Source organism: Elephantulus edwardii, unplaced genomic scaffold (assembly GCF_000299155.1).
Source record: "Elephantulus edwardii isolate Elephantulus edwardi_28Jun2011 unplaced genomic scaffold, EleEdw1.0 scaffold00279, whole genome shotgun sequence".
NCBI classification, from domain to species: domain Eukaryota; kingdom Metazoa; phylum Chordata; class Mammalia; order Macroscelidea; family Macroscelididae; genus Elephantulus; species Elephantulus edwardii.
Window position 1 is genome coordinate 2,938,219 of NW_006400029.1, and position 19,274 is coordinate 2,957,492.

Consider the following 19,274-nt stretch of genomic DNA (forward strand, 5'->3'; position numbering starts at 1 on the left):
TATGTATGAGCGCACCACATGTGCGTGTATGTGTCTTAGGTAGGACTGGAGGGGCCCTCTAGAGAAGGGTAAGATGATCTTCATATACCTCTGAGCAGTAGCTAGACTACTTTTTCCTCTTCAAAATGTTTTTCATAGACTTAGAGAAAGACTCTATGAAGTATTGAATCTGGCCTCTTGAAAGAAAGAAAATGCCTTAGTGGAGTATTTCCTCTGTGATCTTAAAGTAGCTGAGCTTTGTGACTTCAAAATTTTACTTAAAATGGTATAAAGAAGCCCTGGTGGCGCAATGTCTAATGTATCGTTCTGCGAACTGGCAAAGTTCAGCGGTGTACCAGCTCCTTCTCGGGAGAAAGACAGGCAGGCAGCCCTCACAAAGATTTCAAGCCTTCACCTGTTGATTCAGAACCTGCTCAACAGCACTGAGGTTTTAATAAGTACATAATGTGCTGTTATTTTTAAATTTTGGAGATTTTTTTGTGGAGGGAAGAATGAATTTGCTCATGGATTTGGAAATTGTTTTCCATTAATGGCGTGTTTGGTTTTTTTTTAAATGTTTTTTGATGAAGTGTATTTTAGTAGATAGGAATGCACGGTTAGGTCATTCCTACTATCCCAGCCCACCAATGAAGGCAGCTACCGAGAGGAGAAAGACATGGAAAGTGGGATCAGATAAACACCATTCTATCCAAATTAGACTGTGGTCTGACTTGGGGAAAATTATGGGCATTTTCTTTTATGTCTCTGCTTCCCTTTCATAATCAAACATTCCTTTATCAGCTGTGACATATTTCAACTGAATCCTATTTCCTGGTGAAAACTACATAAATCAATTTGAATTGTGTTTTTAATAGCTCTCTTTTGGCTGAAATTTGGGGTGAAATGGTTAGGGACATCCCTGAATTGCATGTAAACATATCGTATGTAGTATTAACCAATACTTCAGATTAACCTCGTTGCCTAAGGGGAGAGAAGCACTTCTCCTTTGACTCATGTCTAAAAGCCACACTCCTTAGAAAGCACCTGGGGAAAGTTCCCAAGAAAGTCAGTGTTAGCCAAAATGATTGTCTGATGCTTGAATCTTCTTGATGCAAGTATGCCAAGATGTCTACCCATAAAACTCACTTTTACCATAGAGGAATATATATACTGGTATTCCCTGTATTAGTCATGTCAGACATTGTGTAACACTGTACTAAGTAGAAGCTTAGAGTTAGTCTGAAGAAGCGTTAACTTGCCCTGTGAATTTTGACTGCTTACAGTTGCTGGTATCTGGTAGCCGCACCTTTTCCCTAAGAGCAAATCTAGTAACTTCATGAAGGTAGGGATGATAGATGACTCTATCTTACTCCTTCAGTTATATCATGTGTGTTATCAATTTAAAGCTCTTCTTTAGAAGAAAATAAGCTGGTTGTGCCTCATTTTTTTGTGTATGTATTATGTGCAATTATACTGGATTTTCTCTTTAAAAAAAAAAACAAAACAGACAAAAAAAAAACACTACAGTTCTTTAATTAAGCTCCTAAACTGCCATTTGCCTGATTCCAACAGTTAACTCTGAGGTTATTTGTTGGGCCTCAAATAATGCTGTTAATTAGATGTGGTCCTTGAAGAAAGAGAAAATGGAAATTGCTACAATGTTACCAAATATAATTGCTACAAGTAACATGAAATAAATCGCACCAAAACACTAATCTTTGCTTTTGAGCAATTATATAGCTGATGTCCTTTTAAAATAATTTAAAAATATCTAGGTTTTGTCGTACTAAAATTTAATTTTATATATATATATATATGGTAAATGTTTGCTTTTATAAATTTACTAACATGAAGTATTTCATTTACTATTCCAAATACAACACTTGTTAAAGCTTATACCCAACATAAAATCTTAAACTCTTTGCTTTGGACTTAGTACAATTTAATATAAATTTTATATGGCAAGCCAGGGTATATTCTATATACTGCAGATACCTTAGGTTTAAGTATTTTTATGCAACTTCTTCATTGTGTCACATTTTGGTTTTATAACATAGCTCAGCTGAGATTATTTTTTGGGGGGCCATTTTTGATATGCCATTTCAGTAATCAGGGTAAAACCAAAATAGCTCCCCATAGCTGTTGTGTCTTTGTCCTTAAGAGTTCTTTACTGGTCTAAAGTGTTGTTTCAATGATACCAGTGCCAAGGACCGCTCCTCACACCTCCTCACTTTGACCTGCTTGCTTGAATTTTCAACTGCAGGTTATAGAAGCAGGTTGAGAGCAAGTTATACTTTCTTGTACGTAGAAATACACTGTGCGTGTTTGTGGAACACCAGTGAAATGTTCCAAAAGATGGACTCCTCCCTCATAGTTTGAAGTTGGTATTTGTTATCTTTTAAATCTCTTAGTGATCAGAGCAGAAGTGGTTGGGTTTTATTTTTGTCCAAAAATGAAATTAATAATCAATGGGATTATAGTGGGTTTTATTTTGTTCTTTAAATCTCCTTAATTCCTTGAAGAAAGAAGTGAATATAAGATTGTTGGTAATCAGCGTAAATTTTCAGAACGAGGACTAGTAAAAGCTACAGAGGAAATGGTCAGAAGCCATCAAGGGTGAGTGCAGTCCGGGCATCTGAGCAGAGTGCGATAGGAGCCGCATTCCTGCGACTCTGAAACAGCTGGAAGCTGTGATTCACCGCATTAATATGAAATCAAGGCTGGAGTTAGGAGTGAGGTGAGTTTTCATTTTTGTTTTAGAACAAGTTCCCACTTGATAGTCTTAAAATTGATCACGTGGAAGTGGTAGAAAAAGAGCCCTGATGGTAGTGGTAAGCTGCTAAAAGAAGGGTTGGAAGTTCAGACCCACCCCTTTGTGCCAAGAGAGATTACATCTGTAAAGATAACAGCCCAGAAAACACTATGGGGCAGTTCTGCTCTACCACGTGGGGCCACTATGAGTCAGAATCAACGACACTGAGTAAGAAACCATGGAATGGGCTGAATTATTTAAGCAGAACTGAGTAGAATTTTTTAATTGCTGAAATAGATTTCCCTGTGACCAAATCAAGAACATAGGTGAAAACTAATTATGGAAATTCCAGTTCACTTCTACTTTGCCACTGAGTATTTGGAAACATGCCTATAAATACTGTGGACCTTAGATACGGATTCTTTAATTATGTAAAGGACTCTCACTCAGTAGGGTAGGCTTTGTCCATGAAGTAGTTTCTTTTTTGAGTAATTTCTTGCATGGAATGAGCTCAAACAGTGTCCCAGGTCTGCAGTTTGTAAAGCAGAAATGTCATCTAGGAAGAATGTAATCTCTGAGCTGCCCAAGACATTGTTGCTTATATTTCACCTAGTTTTTAAATACAGAGCTCTTCTTTTAACATTCACCTTAATGTCAAGGTGTTTCAACAGCTAGTGTCCTAAGAGAAGAAAACAAGTTACCATGGCATTCTAATAGCTTGAATCTAACATCCTTTTACAAGAGATGGAGTATACCTGGAGAGCTTGCTTTGTTGCTGGGCAGTGCAGATCAGAACAGACTTGAATCACTGTCTTATGCTTCCAGCCATCCCCAAATTGTCCAAGTTACTGCAGATAGGAAGTGATCACATGCAACAACTTTTGGCTTAAAGTCTTCACAAATTTGGCCTCTGGTTGGTTATAAACAAAAAAAGAATGCATTCTTAGGTAGGATAGGAAATAGATAAAATTAGACAGCTTTGCCACAAATTTAGCTAACATTGAAAAGTTGGAGATATATATATACTGAAATCTTACCAACTTTTATCTGGGGTTGGGGGTACAGAGAGAAAAGGGGTTATAAATGGGACCATGGGGGGATAATGTTTACGACAGGTACGAAGTAGTCACTTTAACTTGAGACCTCTGCCTCATTGAATTCAGGTTTCTTAAGTACTTGAAACTCCTCAGATTTCTCATTTTACAGTTTTTTCCTTTTACATTTATGAAGTAGAAGCATTGCTTATGTACTGTTTGGAAAATAAATACCCTATTCTCTTTGAGTTAAAGCTAAAGTTCTGCTGACAGGTCTTTGTTCAGAGTAGATAGCTCAACTTTAAGGTACACATTTTAGGAAGGGACTCCTGCATGAGCTACCAGCAGCATTTTATGAATATTTTCTATGTATCATGTTTCTCATTTTGTCAGCCCTGTCCCTAAGCACTTCTTTCCTTTACATGTATGCCTGGGGTTCCAGGGAGGGAGGAGGGAATTGGGGAGCTGCACTTACACTTCTGATGTTGGATGTAATCTGTATCTTTCAAAAACTGTTTCCATCTGTCCTCCACTGATTAAGTGGCAAGATCAGGTGATTGTAGCATACATACATTTTTCCATACATCAGGTATGGGAAAGGGGACAATTACTTTCAAAAACCTCTTTAAAAAGTCATTAACATACAAATAAAAGGACAAATATTTGTCAAAATCACTTATTCAGTTCTTAGTTTTTCTTATATGACATCACTGCATCTGCTGAGTGTCTGTAGATCCAGTGCTCCCTTCCTCCCACCCACAGACTGCTGATACATGTGAATGGCTCTGAAGTATGCCTCAGATTACCTGCAGATGGTATTATAAGATATTCTTGTCAGTTTAGAAGCAGACTGGAAAAATTAACTTCTACTTCATTGTCAGTAACATTGCTCTTTATGTCATTTACTCGGTTATATACTCTGTGTTAAAAAAGATAATCACATTGCCACTGGTGACCAAGTTGCTAAATGGTGATTTCAGCTGGCTGATACTAAGGCTGTCTTTTATATAAAAGTGTGTGCATAGTTGGAGTTGATATGAGAAATTGATTTTTGTCTACATTGGGTGATATTGCACAACAGACCCCTTTTTTTCCCCATTTCCTTGTGATCTTTATCTGATAATGACCTTTGTAGGTCAGTTTTTTCTGTACTTTATCTGTAATAAACTTTTGTAGATCCTGTGAAATGTTATTTTGCCTAAATCACTTGAGACTTGAGTCTTTAATAACAAAACATCAGTATTCACTAAAGTCAATCTCATTTTGAGTTTCTATGACTTGGCTCGAAGCTCTTGACACTAACAGATTAGTGTTACATTTCCCTGGGAATGTCCACCAGGGCATTACTGTACAATGACTTCATGTTGCCACAGACTTCAAGATACATGCTATTTTGGGGATTTTGTTGATTGGCCTATGTTTTATTGCATAGTGTGAAATGTGTAAAACTTGGTTGACCTGTATATAGACAGCTTATTGTTGACTCGTTATAGTGTATTTAGGATTGCCTGTAATATTTAAGCTTCTTACTGATATGTGTGCTGGTAGGAATATATAATTTTGTACATTATATTTACTGAGATGTTGCCTTTTTTATTTTACAAATACTTTGGAATTCAAATGTGTTTTGCTTTCTTGAGGATTAATTTGGAAAGATTTTTAATGACATTCCACTGATTTCAGAATTTGCTTGAGATTGACTCCAATAAATTGTCCTGTATGTTACAAATTAAATTTCTAGCCTTGTTTTTTGTATGCAGTTTCTTGGTACAACTCACTGGGCAATGGACCATCCTTGGGGGAGGGGATGGGCAGAATGGCCAAGGCTCTCCAGACCTCGCCAGGGAGGCCTGCAGCACAGCCAAGTGTTTTATGAGAGCCAAGTATACCGTTATGCAAAATACATTTATGCTACTGAGAAGAAACTTGGAATGAAAAGTGGAGTTTTGAGTTTATACTTGGAGGAAAAATTCGTACAGAATGTTTCCCCTTGTTTTAGTATGAGAAAACCTAGACACTAGCACATTACTTTCATCCCACTGATTTCACAGTACCAAAGTTTACTTGCTGTTTGGCTGGACACGTGGGCATTCACCCCTGCTTGCTTTTCCTAGGTGACGCCCTCACCCTAGAGCAAAGGCAAAGCTTCTGGCTTCCCAGGCAGTTTCTGGGATTGTTGATTGTAGATTCACCGGGGGAAATGGAGCTAGCAAGCAACCTCCCCGACGATGACCACTCCCACCACACAGGGACCACCTCCCTCCTTCCGCCCCCGTTTTCACTCTCCTCGCCCCGGGCCCACCTCCTCCTTCCCGGGCCCGCCTCCGCGTCTCGGCCGCGCCGCCCGCAGCCACGTCAGCGCGTCAGCCGAGCGCGGGCGGGATGGGAAAGGCGGCCGCGGCGGCCCTGGGGGCCGAGGTGGGCGTGCGGATCGCGCTCTTCGCGGTCTTTCTGTAAGCATTCTACCGATGGAGCCTGTGGGCCGGCAAGCAAGTCCTTCTTCACTCTCCGTCTGGCGCCCCTAGAAGCCTGGGGGTCCAGGCCGAGATGGGGATCCCAGAGGAACCCGGGCGGCGGCGATGCTAATGTATGGTGCTCCTTTCTGTTCTTAGGGTGACAGAGCTGCTGGCTCCCTTCCAGAGGCTCATCCAGCCAGAGGAGATGTGGCTGTACCGGAATCCCTATGTGGAAGCAGAGTATTTCCCCACCAAGCCGATGTTTGTGCGTGGGAGAGTATCCCTACCTTCTGACCCCTAATAATCTCGTGCCGTGCTTAAGAGGGAAAGAGGGAGTTCTTGCTCCAAAATGATCTCTCTGGGGTTGAGCTCCCCTTTTTTTTTCCCATTTTGTTTTCAATGTACCTAAAAATTTAAGACTCTAGAGAGCAAGATGACAAATTCCTTTTTGGCTAAAGAAGGGTTTCTGTGGTTGTGCACATGGTGGGCAGCAGGAGGCATCACAGCACCTGCTGTGTCACCTCCCCTCCCAACCCTGTGAGGGCTGCTCTGACATATTTTCTTTTACCACTGACATACTTTGTTTCAGATCATTGCATTTCTCTCTCCACTGTCACTGATCCTCCTGGTCAAATGTCTCAAGAAGGCAGACTCAAGAGACAGCAAACAAGCCTGTCTGGGTAAGAGCCAGCTCTTTTTCTGCCAGGGTTGTCCTGTCTTAGTTGTGTGAAAACCACTGAATTCTGTATTCCTGAAGTATTTCTGAATGTATTTGTGGTTCAGTGTTAGAATTCTCACCTTCCATTCTGGAAACTTGGGCGCAGCTTCCCATCAGCCAATGGAAGCTTCCGTGCTACTACTATGATGAACACGTTTCAGCACAGTATTCTAAGACAAGTTAAAAATGCCCAGTTTCTGATCTAGTAGAAATTGGCTAATGGAAACCCTGTGGGTCACAAAAGTCCTGTCCACTGTTCACAAGGTCACTAGGAGTCAAGGCTGCCATGAGTTAGGCACTACCTCCTTAGTCCTTTCTTGCTGCCCTGTGAGACAGCAAAATAGTAACCGATTGTCTTTGCTTTCCAGCTGCCAGCCTTGCCCTAGCTCTCAATGGTGTCTTTACCAACACAATAAAACTGATAGTGGGGAGGTAAGTGCCAAGAGTCAGTAAGTGTCAAGGTTGAGGGTGAAGAGCCTTAACCTCTTCAGAAGAAATCTGAAGAGTGTGTGCCAGAATTATTTCTTCTCTACATCATTTCTTCTTTATTCTTAGGCTAATCTTTCTCCCTTCTCCCACAGTCCTACTAAAGGTGGCACTAGAGCCCTTCTCTGCCACAAACAGCATTTCCTATTGACAAGCTCAGCTGAGTCTTGTCCTCATGATCACCCTTGTGCAGCTGCAGCTGCAGCTTTAGTCACTGTTTGCCTTAAAAAAACCACCATAGGATGAATGCTTTTTCCCCCCCTCCCATAATAAAAATGTTAACCTGGGAAATAATGCTTTTCCACTACTGTGGTATCTAGTTTCATACTGTCCATTATTTTGCCTGAGATACTATATGACAGGATTACTCATAGCTGATTTTTGGAGTTGCACACCATTTATGTTCATACCTGCTAATTTCTTCCAGGCCACGCCCAGATTTCTTCTACCGCTGCTTCCCCGATGGTGAAGCCCATTCTGACCTGATGTGCACAGGGGACAAGGACGTGGTGAATGAGGGCCGCAAGAGCTTTCCTAGTGGACATTCCTCCTGTATGAACAGCATATCAACTCTACTTCTATCCTTATATTTGGATCATTGCATTTACCTTAGGTAGCTTCTTGTGTGGATGCTAACATCTGATTGCTCTTTACTGGACTCTAGAAAGTAGAAGAACTTCACTCTTTAATAACTAAGATGTCTCCATCCTGATCCTCATTTATGATAAATATTCAAGAGCAGAGGAGGTAGTTACCTTTGTATCAGTTTAAAAAAAAATCATCACTGTTGAGTCAGAACAGACTTGGAGCTGACCTTCCGGCTGGTTTCTGGAGGCTATAAAACCACATGGCATCTTTCTTACCTTTATGAGACCACATTTTATTATCACTTTTTCTTTGTATCCATCCTGCAATACTGTAGTGGTCATAAAAATAATAACCTTTAGAAGCATTACCATGTGCTAATTGCTTTGAACAGCATTTCAGACACTTCTTTGATCTCACAGTAGCACGTTAAGGTGGACACTAGATTTTTATTATATTTCTAGGTGAGGAGACTAAAGCATTAAGTTAAATGACATGCCCAAAGCACAGCTAATATTCTGAAAACTATTTTCAAGTAAAATACTAACTTGAGATGCAAAAATTAAGTCCTTCATTTTTCATTTATTCTTTTCCCCTCCTAATAAAGAATCGATAGTAGAAAAATATGAAAGGGGGGGAAGAAGGTAAAACATGTTCATGATTCCTGCCTCCTTTTTGCAGAGGAGTTAAGTGGAGCTACCTTTAAAAGACTTAAACTTACAGGTTTTCCCTGTTTTAGTTGCATTTGCTGGTCTGGCCTTTGCTTCCTTCTACCTGGCAGGTAAGTTACACTGCTTCACACCACAAGGCCGTGGGGAATCGTGGCGCTTCTGTGCCTTTCTGTCGCCTCTGCTGTTTGCAGCTGTGATTGCACTGTCCCGCACCTGTGACTATAAGCATCACTGGCAAGGTGAGTAGTAAGGTGTCTATGCTGGGGAAGCGAACGGGTTCCCTCCTCTCTTCCCTGTGGTGGTGGTGGTGGTGGTGGGGTGTCTTAGGCCGATGCATTCATATTTGAGTAGGTGCGAAAACATATTTTTTTAAAGAGGCAGCTTTACAAAGAGGGGCTTCTCAATTATTTGTTTTCATTATTATATATATTATTTTGAAGCAAAACAAATTCAAAGAAAAGTCCATTTACAAGAAGTTTTTAGAAATAAACCTCAAAACCATGAAGTTATAAGTAAAACAAATTTAAATTGAGCTATAGAGTAAAAAAATTAAAACTGAAAGTCAGATTATTTTAAAAGAAAATCCACAATTCCCTGTCAATAGTACTGCCAAGAGGTCCTGGGGGAGCCCTGTTTGGAAGAATAAACTAATACTTTGCAAATTCTGGAAGTTCTTGAATGCTAAAAAGGGTAACTAGTAGCATCAAATGAACATTTGTTACTCTTCTGAATTTACAAGTTCTCATTTGAATGCCTTTGAATTATGGTGCTTGAAAAAAAAAATTATTACCTATACCATAGACTGCCAATTTGTCATCAAGTACAGCCAGCATGCTCCTTAGAAAAGAGAATAATAAGACTAGGCCTCACGTAGTTTGGATCTGTTATCAGGAAGGAATATTCCCTGGAGGAGGACATAATATTTGGTAGAGGTTCAGCAAAAACAAACAAGAAGACTGTCAACAAGACTACAAAACAAGGGGCTTAAGCAGCAACCACTGCAAGGACCACTGTAGGACCAGGCCAGGCTTCATTCTCTTGTACAAGGGGGTTGCTGTAAGTCACAACCCACTGAACAAGGCTTAGTATACTTACCGAAGATATTATTTTATTTGATGTTTAGAGAACTCACTACCTAATGATAATGTTTTCACTCACTATTCTCCCTTCAGATGTCCTTGTTGGATCAATAATTGGCCTGACTTTTGCCTATGTCTGCTATAGGCAGTATTACCCTCCCCTGACGGATACAGAATGCCATAAACCATTTCAGGATAAACTTGCACATCCCACTGCAGAGAAGAAGCTTGGTGATTCTCACCGTTTTGAGGTGTAAAAATTGTTCTATCCTTGTGGAGAATACTTGACCCAGCCTCTCCTAAACGGACCACACACAAGACGGAATTTCTGAGTATTTGCCACCACACACGGATCCACCATGGAGACTCAAGGTCCTTTTCCACATTGTGCACCACCAGACATTGGGATAAATGGGCTCTCTCTATAATGTTCCAAAAGCTTATTAGTCTGGTTCAGATTCAACTCATTGCTGTTGAGTTGGAAGCCACTCACTGCTGACCCTCCAGCAAAGTCACGGGAAAAGAATGCCTGTCCTCCTCACACGGAGCTGCTCTGGGATTTGAACTTCCTTTAGGTTAGCAGGACAATCCCTACCCCTATCCCACCAGAACATCCTAGAGTTCAGATTAGAATACCCTGATCTACAATGTTTTTACATTTAATTTAAATGTTGTAGAAGGATCTTGTCACAAAAAGCCTTTGCATAGCCCCATTTTATCAATGAAATAATAAAAAGTTAATTTCTACTTCACACAGCCCAAATTCATAAAATCTAGGGCATAAGAAAATATACAATCTTGCTTAATTTATCACTATGATCCACATAGCTGATCTCAGTCCAGTTTGGCTTTTGAATTCCGTGAGCATAAACAATCTGTTGTTCTACTGAGTGAACTAGAAAGCAATTATCAAAGTTAATTAAAAAAGAACATAGTTATCAGGAATGTTTCCGTACTAAAAACAGGTAACTTGTTTCTACCTCATTTGTCCTTCAACTGTGGCTTAAAGGCTGTCCTGTATTCATTATCAAAGATCTGCCCAAATAGCCCAACTGTGCCACTGGCTAAGGCAGGAAGGAGAAATGACAAAGACTTACTGGAAGACAAATTAATCTTACTCTGTCCTCTTTCACAACTGGATATATGGAACAGTTTTAGAAGGTCAAACCAGATGCTGTAGGACCTACACCTGACAGTTTATTGTATTTGCAGTTTATGTATGATCTTGTCTACATGGATTTTCCCCTATAACATTATCACTGCATCTTTTCCGTCAGTAAACTTGATACTCCCAATTGAGTATGTTTTTTCTTGTACAGGAAGTCCACTGCTTTAACATGACCTACCTATTAACAGACAGCTCCTTCTTATGTCTGTGAAAGCATGGCTTAAAATTAGTTCTGTCATGACCAGCGAAGCAAAACACAAGCAGACCAGAAATTTTACAATTTAGATTCATAATGGTACTTCTGGAGCGAAGTTCTAGGAGGGGATATTTGGAAGAAGGGTAGGAAGCCTCCGGAGGAGCCTGATGTATTAAACTGGATTCTTGAAAGGATGGTAGTGAGCCACCATCTCTGAAGCCCTCCCTTAATGGTAAGTTGGACCTCACTCTCAAGTGTCAAGGGGAAATTTTCAAGGTACAATACCAGATTTCCCATCTGAAGGAAGTGTTTGAGTTGTGGTTGATGTTTAAAAATATTTGAGAACTGTCTCAATGTTTACCTTATAATTGTCACACTTTAAATTCTGACCTGTATCTGCCTATGCCAGTGAATATACCAATCCAAGGAACAGAACTTTAATATTTGTTCTTTGTCTAAAACTTTTATTTTTAAAACTTATTTTAATAAGAGGGAAAATGTTTATTCTCTTTACTATGGATAAAGGCAGGTAAAAGTAAGTCAATACACTTTTATTTCAGTACGCACTAAAATTTTAAATATAATCATTTAAAAAAACATTTCAAAAGTGCAGAATATTAGATAGCTAATCAGTGCTATTAATCTTTCTGTGCAAACAATCTCTTCTAAAATAAGCAATGTTCACTCTGCAGCTGGGCATAAGTAAAAACAAAAATAGTGTACCAGAGTAAAGTAGGTTTGGTCAAGAGATTGCACATGATACAACTGAAATAGTGCAAATAATATACAACTAAATTAAAATTTTTAAGTCGAGCTTATGACCCCATAATAGTATCACAGATGGACAGATAAGCTCTACAGCTCTACCGTGCAGAGGCTTGGCCAGCTCTCCAGGGCCACGCTGTTCCTCTGGTTGAAGGAACTCATTCTTGTCCTTTGGTTTACTCTTGAACAGGACCTATTCTGCTAAAATGGAGAGTAGATCTAAATTTGAAGACAGCAATTTGAAAGAGCTTCCCCTTTCTAGTGAGTGTTGCTTATTTCCTACAAACCCTTACTTGAAACTCAGGGTCTATATAACAAGGAAAATGGTCCACATATCTGGAACAACTCAGTGGCTACATCAACATTAGACTTACAGAAGCAGATACTCAAGGAAAGGCTGTCCTCTGATTATACTCAACCTCTCTTTCACCATCTCAGAATAAAGCCAACCTGCCCTTTCCTCTCCAGAAAGGGATAAAGACCACTGTTGCCTGCCTGGGGGATGGTTCAAGTGAACAGTAAATGTCAGTACTTTGGATACAATATACTTACCTATGAAAGTTACAAATAACAGCTTGTCTATATATGCTACTCAATAATAAATGGGCCTGTGAAATTTGAGAGGGCATATAAAGGACCATCATAAAGTGAACTGCTGAGATACTGACTAACTGTGACCAATTAGAAAGAAAATACCCACTGCAGAGTGGTGGGCAGATGCCTTGGAGGCTATTCACCTACCTGTCCTCTTCAAGGTAAACATTTTACCAGCTGAGCTGGCAAGAGCTATTCCTGATATCCTATATGCAGAGGTTTTTCCTTTCAAAAAAAAATGGAATTATATCTACCTGTTCAACCAACACTGCCAAGTGCCCTTTCAGTAAGAACTCTGGGCTATGGGTAGTTGGGAGGCAATGATGTTCACAAAATGTTTTTTAAAAGGACAACTGCCTTCACCCAGATAAGGTAGGTGACTCAAGCTTTATTTCACTGGACATATAACGATTTCTAGCCTAACAGCCAGTAAAGGCTGCTACGTGAGATTTGTCAGCACTTAAAACTTTTCCCTAAACATAAGAACAGAAGCTACTATCCAGTAAGTCAAATATATCTTGAGTCTCCCAATGATATAAAAGGGAAGACCCTGCATATATACAGCATCTTTGCTTTATAAAATTGTATCGAATATCAACTAAATCATCGTTATATTCTTATAGCAGCTGTAATAACAGTGTAAAACCAAGAAACAATATTTGTAATTTCTATTAAGGAATCTATCCTATAAGGAAATAATATCATAACTACATTTAATATTTAAAAAAAAAATAAAGCTACATCTTAGTCTATCTTCATCCAGTACACATAAGGAAAGAAAGATTAGTGTAAAAAAAAAAATTGAAATGCCTGCCTGACAAAATCATTTCTATAGCCACTCAGATTTGGTTTTCAAGTACAGACGAGATGAATGTATCCCCAAAATGCCTTCTGACTCTCAACAAACTACAAGGTTTCCAAAATATGTAATCATTTCCTGGAAAAAATTTCTACTGACCAAAAAGCAATCAAACCCAAACACACTGTACATCATCTCAATTGATAAAGCAACAAGCTGTGGCACATATATACTGTCATTAAAAATTAAAGATGCAGAGCATTCAGCCATGAAGGATGGCAAGTGTTTAAAGGCAACCAGTAATAGGGTCTTCCCATTGTTTTTCCACTCAATTCAAAAGGAAAGTTCTTTTCCAAAACCCATATGGTAAGTAAATGGCAGGCAGCATGCAGCTGAGGAGAGGAACACTCTAGCAGCAAACAGGTGGGTTTTCTGGGGGAGGATCCTTCAACGTCTCTAGGGAAGAGAGTGGGAAAGAGGTCAGCATGCACAACGGAAGGCGGAGAGGGAAAAGCCACCAGCGAGCATACAGACTAGTGTACACGGAAAAGGCACTGAAACCGCAGAATGGGCTGTTTGCGACTTGATTTGTAACTTTACATGCTAATGCTCAGATGAGCAGAACTGTTGTGATTCTGAGTCTAGACCTAAAAATACCAAATAGTATTGGACAAATCACTGTCAAAACTGACATAAACTTAATCTTCTCAAGTGAGCTATAATTATGTTTTCCCCCCAGGAATTTTAACCAGACTCCTTCTAAAAATGAACAGTAATCTAGATATTGATGACAAACAGGAAAGTGTATTTATAAAGACCTCAAAGTGCCCAAGATTCTTCTAACATGTTAACAATCTGAGGACTATCCTCAACACATGACAAAACTTACATGGAGCAGCACAGACGGGTCACTTTTACTGTAAAGGCTGATCAAGGAAGATACCCTGGGTTTGATAGATTTCTTTGAGAACTAGCAATACTGTATCTTCAGACTCCCTGGAAAGAAAAATAAGTAAGGTTGAGGAAAGTCAGAACTAACATTTGTAGGAGGCTTTACATGCCATTAATTCAAGCAACACCAACTACCCTGCAAATTCAATCCCTGCCCCCCCTCCCCAGGATTTAATAAAATAAATTTTATTTCTTCATCAATTACATTCTTAAGTGAAACTGGTATTACACTTTTCTTAACTACTGTATGTACAACCTGGCTTCTACTTTGATTCATACTAAAAATAAAGCCATTTTTTAAAAACTCAGTGTTTTTTCCATCACAAATACAAATGGCAACATAATAGAAATCCTACATGTCAACATAATAAAAAGTGTTACAATTTCATGCTCAACATCGATTTTACTATGTTCCAAAGATTTTGTTACATTTTTACAATTTTTAAATTTGTCTAAAACTCACTGGTGTTTTACAGTATTTATTCTGGAAAATGGCCGGTGTACAGTAGTGTATAACATAAATCGAGGAGCTGTTAGATGGTTAAAGACTATTTTTAGTTAGGTCTAACTGGTTAACTATTACTCTACAGCATACTGACCCCTTTATTCTGCATAAGTTTGCTTTCTAAATTTCAGGTCTCTGACAAAAGGTATGTAGATAGTTGCCCATTATGTACAATGATTGGATGAGCTTCCAGATTGATTCATGTTGGGAAGCAGGAGTGGTATCTACTTCCTAAATCACATGCCTCTGGAAACTCTATGAACTTGGAGAAACAACGATAGCTATGGAAAGGCATTAGGTCTTTTGTTCAGTCTCTATGAGTCAATCTCAACTCGATGGCAATCAACAACATCATCTGAGTAGACTGGCTGTTTGTCATATAATGTTCTTTGTTTTGATGAATTTTTACTTCAGATCTATTTGTAAGATACTGAGACTGCTAAAAAATATTAATTCTGTCCTTTAGATTACTGGGGCTTTTTTTAGTACTATTCCCCATCCTCACGATCATTTGATTTTTTTTTACCCCTTTACTCAGCTGTACCTTAGCGTGTGCCATTATTTTCATCCATTTACATTCAATTATCAAAATAATTTTGCCATTTTATATTTTGTGTGGGAGGTTGACTGCCTCTTTGTTCCTGTTTACTTCCAGTGTATAGTTTTTTAAAAATATCTTTTCCCTCTTATTAATTATTGCTCTTTTGAGGACTACAAGTCGATTTTCTTCATCTTGGTTAGCAGATCTATTTACCTTCTTTGTGGGTACCATAAGTTTTATAAACTTAATGTCCTACATTTAAAACAATGTTTTTCTTAATACTGCTTTTAACTTCTTCAACGTGTAAAAATTCTGTATTATTTATTACCCATTTTACCTTTGCACCCTAAATTTCCTATAATCTATATTTATTGTTATATGTGTCCAAGTGGCTAGTCAATGTCGCTATCCTCAGTTGCTGAATCCTGTTGGTTTCCTTTCTGGAGGACTCATCTTAATGCTTCTGGTAGGTCAGGTTTGGTGGTTAGAAATTCCCTTAATTTCTGTTTATCTGGTAGTATCTTAATTTCACCATTTACTACCATTTAAAAAAAAAACAAAACCAGGCTCAGATGTGATGTGTGGAGAGTGACCTTCAAGCAAAGAATTCTAGTGTTACACTTAGCAACACAAAAAGTCAGTGATCAACATGGTTCTCCTTCCACAGAGGTCATGCTTGGGACAATCTGGAAGAAACATGTGCCAGTGCAGGTTTGGGGTTTTTTTTTAGATCTTAATGAAAGTTTATAGAGAACCTGGATTTCCATTCACTCATTGTTGCACATTTTCCTCCCTGCCCTGCCCTCCCCCCTAGTTCGTTTTTCTCTTTGAAAAAAAAAATTCTTTCATTCTTATACAGTCCGTCTCCCCAGTACACTTTACTATGCAACTCTTATTCTGGCCAGTGCAGTTTTTAAAACATTTAATATTATCATGTAGTTCAAAATTCAAGAGAAAGGTTGTTGCTGTTAGGTGCAATCTAGTCAATTCCAACTCAGTGACCTTAAATGCAGGAGTATAAAAATGAAGTCTTCCTCCTGCATCTCCATTATTCAACACCATTTTGCTCCTTTAGACAAGCAGTGTTACCAATTTCTCCTGCATATCCTAACCAATATTCTGTGTGTGGACAATTATATTTGGTTCATAACAAAATCTGACTACAAAAATTAAGGACTGCCTTAGAATTAAGGATTATTCAGACATTCTTATAGGTAAACTTTCAACATTTTGGGAGTCAAAACTCTTTGAGAATCTGAAAGGTTCTCAAGAATGCTAGGAAATCACCTATTTCCCCAAATTACCAATAGAATTTACTGGGTTCATAGACTTCCAACTCCTCCAAACCTCAATATACAGACCTCTAGGTTAAGAAATTTATGCCACCAAAAGGGAATTGGTTTTACTAGATACTTAAACGTATCAAAAGCCTCAATGACCAAACGTGTAATTCTGGTACATAACTAGATCATTAGAAAAGAATTTGACCCAAATACATAGGAATTAAATTCATGATAAAAATTAGAATCTTAATCACTAGCACTGAGACTGCATATAAAACCATGTAGGAAAAAATAAAGTAGATTGACTTACATACTTGTTTTTGTGATGTGTGTTCGAGTCAGATCTGATTCACAGCCAACCCTCCAGAGGGTTTGCAGAAGCAGTAAATCTCATGGGAGGAGACTACTCATCTTTCTCCTACAGAATAGCTGGCCAATTTGAACTACATGCCTTTGAGTTAGCAGCATAATAATATACAGAGATTTAAAATTTGAAGTTTATCAGTGATTTATATATAAAAAAACATTACAAAAAAACTAGGTAGGAATTTTTAGGAGCATAAAGAAGATCTTTCTTATCACTTTTGACTGTGGTAATGGATTATTCTAGCCTTTAGCCTTGTTACTTTTATCATATGGTTAAGTGGGACTATGCAAATGTTAGATATTTGGAGCCCACCCGGGCTGGACAATATAAATTTACTGATATTACAAATAAGGTAAATGATACCTTTGAAATGGTATCATGGAAATAAGGTGTGTAGAGCCTCAGGGTGGGAACTGGTCAGCTCTGCCATCCTCCCACTTTAAGCTGAGCAACCTAAAGAATCTCATTACTATAGAGAAACAACTGAAAACTAACAGTGTATCCTTTGGATCTGAGGTTCCTGTAGATAGAGACAAAGAACTAACACAGAACCCCAGACAACAGCCTAGACAGCAGCACCACTGGTGAGGAGCAGTAGCTGGAGTGATGACAGCAGCAGCCATGGTAGATAAAGACAACCAGTGTGAAATGGCTGTGGGCTCCTGGCTCAGGAAGCGAGAAAGCTGAGGACTTGCTGGTGAAATAGATGCCGGGGGCACTAAATCTGTTGACATAAGAGCTAGAGCCAAGCCCATTTGGGCCTATGCATACTGGCACAGAACGGCTGGCACAGAGTTGTCAGAGCTAAGAAAGGGTTTTTTTAACACTTGCCCAGCCAGGGTGGAAGACAAGGTCATTAAGCTAAGAATCAGAGAAAAGCCTGTCTTGATTGAAGATTTGTATCTTGTTTCCTAATTGTAATCTGTTAATTTTGCTGAGGTAGCCTATGCCATAAGGAGTTGTGCTGTTAACCCAAAGGAAGGTCACCTATGGGTTGGCTCCAACTTGCTGGGGGGAAAAATTACCTTATAAACTTCATAATTATATTGACTGTGAGTTCTGTTTATTATCAAACAGGGGAAAATAGAACCAGACGAGGGATAGTTGGTGATGGAGAGTCAACAGAAGTATGCACTGGGGGCAGCTGGGGTGTAAGAAGAATATCAGATCTCACTGGAATTGGCTGTGTGCTGTTGACAGGGACTCTTCCTTCCCCTTTGGGCAGACAGTCGAAGTCAAACACTGCTGCCCCATGACCATCACATTGTTTTTACAATGATGCAGATTCCAGAGATCAAAAGGAAAGATTAACAAATCTGACCGTTAAAAAAACCCACAATTTTCTATATAGCAAAAGTCACACTGGCCATATCAAAGGTTATATACAAAGAAAAAACCTGTTATATGCAACATGAACCCTGGACTAATCACCAGTGGACCATAGGCACCAACCTCATGATGGAGGGAAAAAAACTGAAGTTGTCAACAATTTCATTTTACTTGGATCCATGAACAACACTCATTATGGTATCAGTCAAGAAATTAAAAGACATGGTACATTGAGAAAATTTGCTATCAAAGCACCCTCCAAAGCCCTAAAGAGCTTCAAGTCAGTTTAAAGATAAAGAGCTCGTGACTCAAGTCATGGTATTTCTCAACTACTTCCTAAGCATCTAAAAGTTGGATAATGAATACAGATTGAGGAAGAAATGCTTTTGAATTGTGCTGTTGGTTTGGGCATGTTGTCATGAGTAGTCCGAGGAAAAAGATGTCATTCTGGGAAAGATACAAGTCAGAAAAAAAAAAGGAAGATTCCTCCAACAAAGTAGAATGACACAGTGATTATAAAATGGGCTTGACTGGACAAAGAAATGCCATATGACCTAGCTATTCCAAAGCTTGGAATATATCCCAAGAAAATTAGAAATTAAGACAAATGGCTATTTGTACACCAATGTTCATAGCCATGTTACTCACCACTGCTGGACTATGCAAACAGCCCAAACATCCAAGCACAATCTAATGGATTGAGAAATTGTGGTACATTCACATGATGAATTTTAATGCAGCATGCAGAAGGAATGACTTTGAAAATTACTACCTAACTTGACAGGGACTGGAGAGCATTATGAGGACAATGTTTAAGACCTTACTGTAGAAATATAAAAGTAATTGGTAAAATGGGTATGAGGATGCAAGGGAGGAGCAGAGGAGGACAGACAGGGTGGTAACCATGTTGCTGTTGTTATGTGCCATCGAGTCGCCTGCGACTCATAGCGACCCTATGTACAACAGCCCTAAACTCTGCTCTGTCCTGTGCCAATCGCACTGTCTCTGACACTCCC

At 39.0% G+C, this 19,274-nt stretch overlaps 2 protein-coding genes across 2 annotated transcripts in view; one reads left to right on the forward strand and one right to left on the reverse strand.

Annotated features, from left to right (window-relative positions):
* The first annotated feature begins 6,140 nt into the window (after nucleotides 1–6,140).
* On the forward strand, nucleotides 6,141–10,023 carry PPAPDC1B (phosphatidic acid phosphatase type 2 domain containing 1B). Its single transcript, XM_006900290.1, has 7 exons — nucleotides 6,141–6,218; nucleotides 6,378–6,486; nucleotides 6,811–6,901; nucleotides 7,308–7,371; nucleotides 7,853–7,977; nucleotides 8,750–8,920; nucleotides 9,854–10,023. The coding sequence occupies exons 1-7, from the start codon at nucleotides 6,148–6,150 to the stop codon at nucleotides 10,015–10,017; spliced, it is 795 nt and encodes a 264-aa protein (XP_006900352.1). The 5' UTR covers nucleotides 6,141–6,147; the 3' UTR covers nucleotides 10,018–10,023.
* Nucleotides 10,024–14,171: 4,148 nt separating this feature from the next.
* Nucleotides 14,172–19,274, reverse strand: part of DDHD2 (DDHD domain containing 2) — a 31,645-nt gene continuing 26,542 nt past the window's right edge. Inside the window, exon 16 of the mRNA XM_006900291.1 lies at nucleotides 14,172–14,278. Coding sequence (XP_006900353.1) covers nucleotides 14,197–14,278 — 82 coding nt within the window. The 3' untranslated portion in view covers nucleotides 14,172–14,196. The remainder of the gene's footprint in view (nucleotides 14,279–19,274) is intronic.

What these genes read in the sequence shown, in the direction of transcription:
- PPAPDC1B (XM_006900290.1), top strand. Translation starts at nt 6,148, where the DNA reads ATGGGAAAGGCGGCCGCGGCGGCCCTGGGGGCCGAGGTGGGCGTGCGG. An exon ending in GCGCTCTTCGCGGTCTTTCT is followed by an intron (nt 6,219 to 6,377) that starts GTAAGCATTCTA and finishes TTCTGTTCTTAG; the next exon opens with GGTGACAGAGCTGCTGGCTC. An exon ending in ATAAAACTGATAGTGGGGAG is followed by an intron (nt 7,372 to 7,852) that starts GTAAGTGCCAAG and finishes AATTTCTTCCAG; the next exon opens with GCCACGCCCAGATTTCTTCT.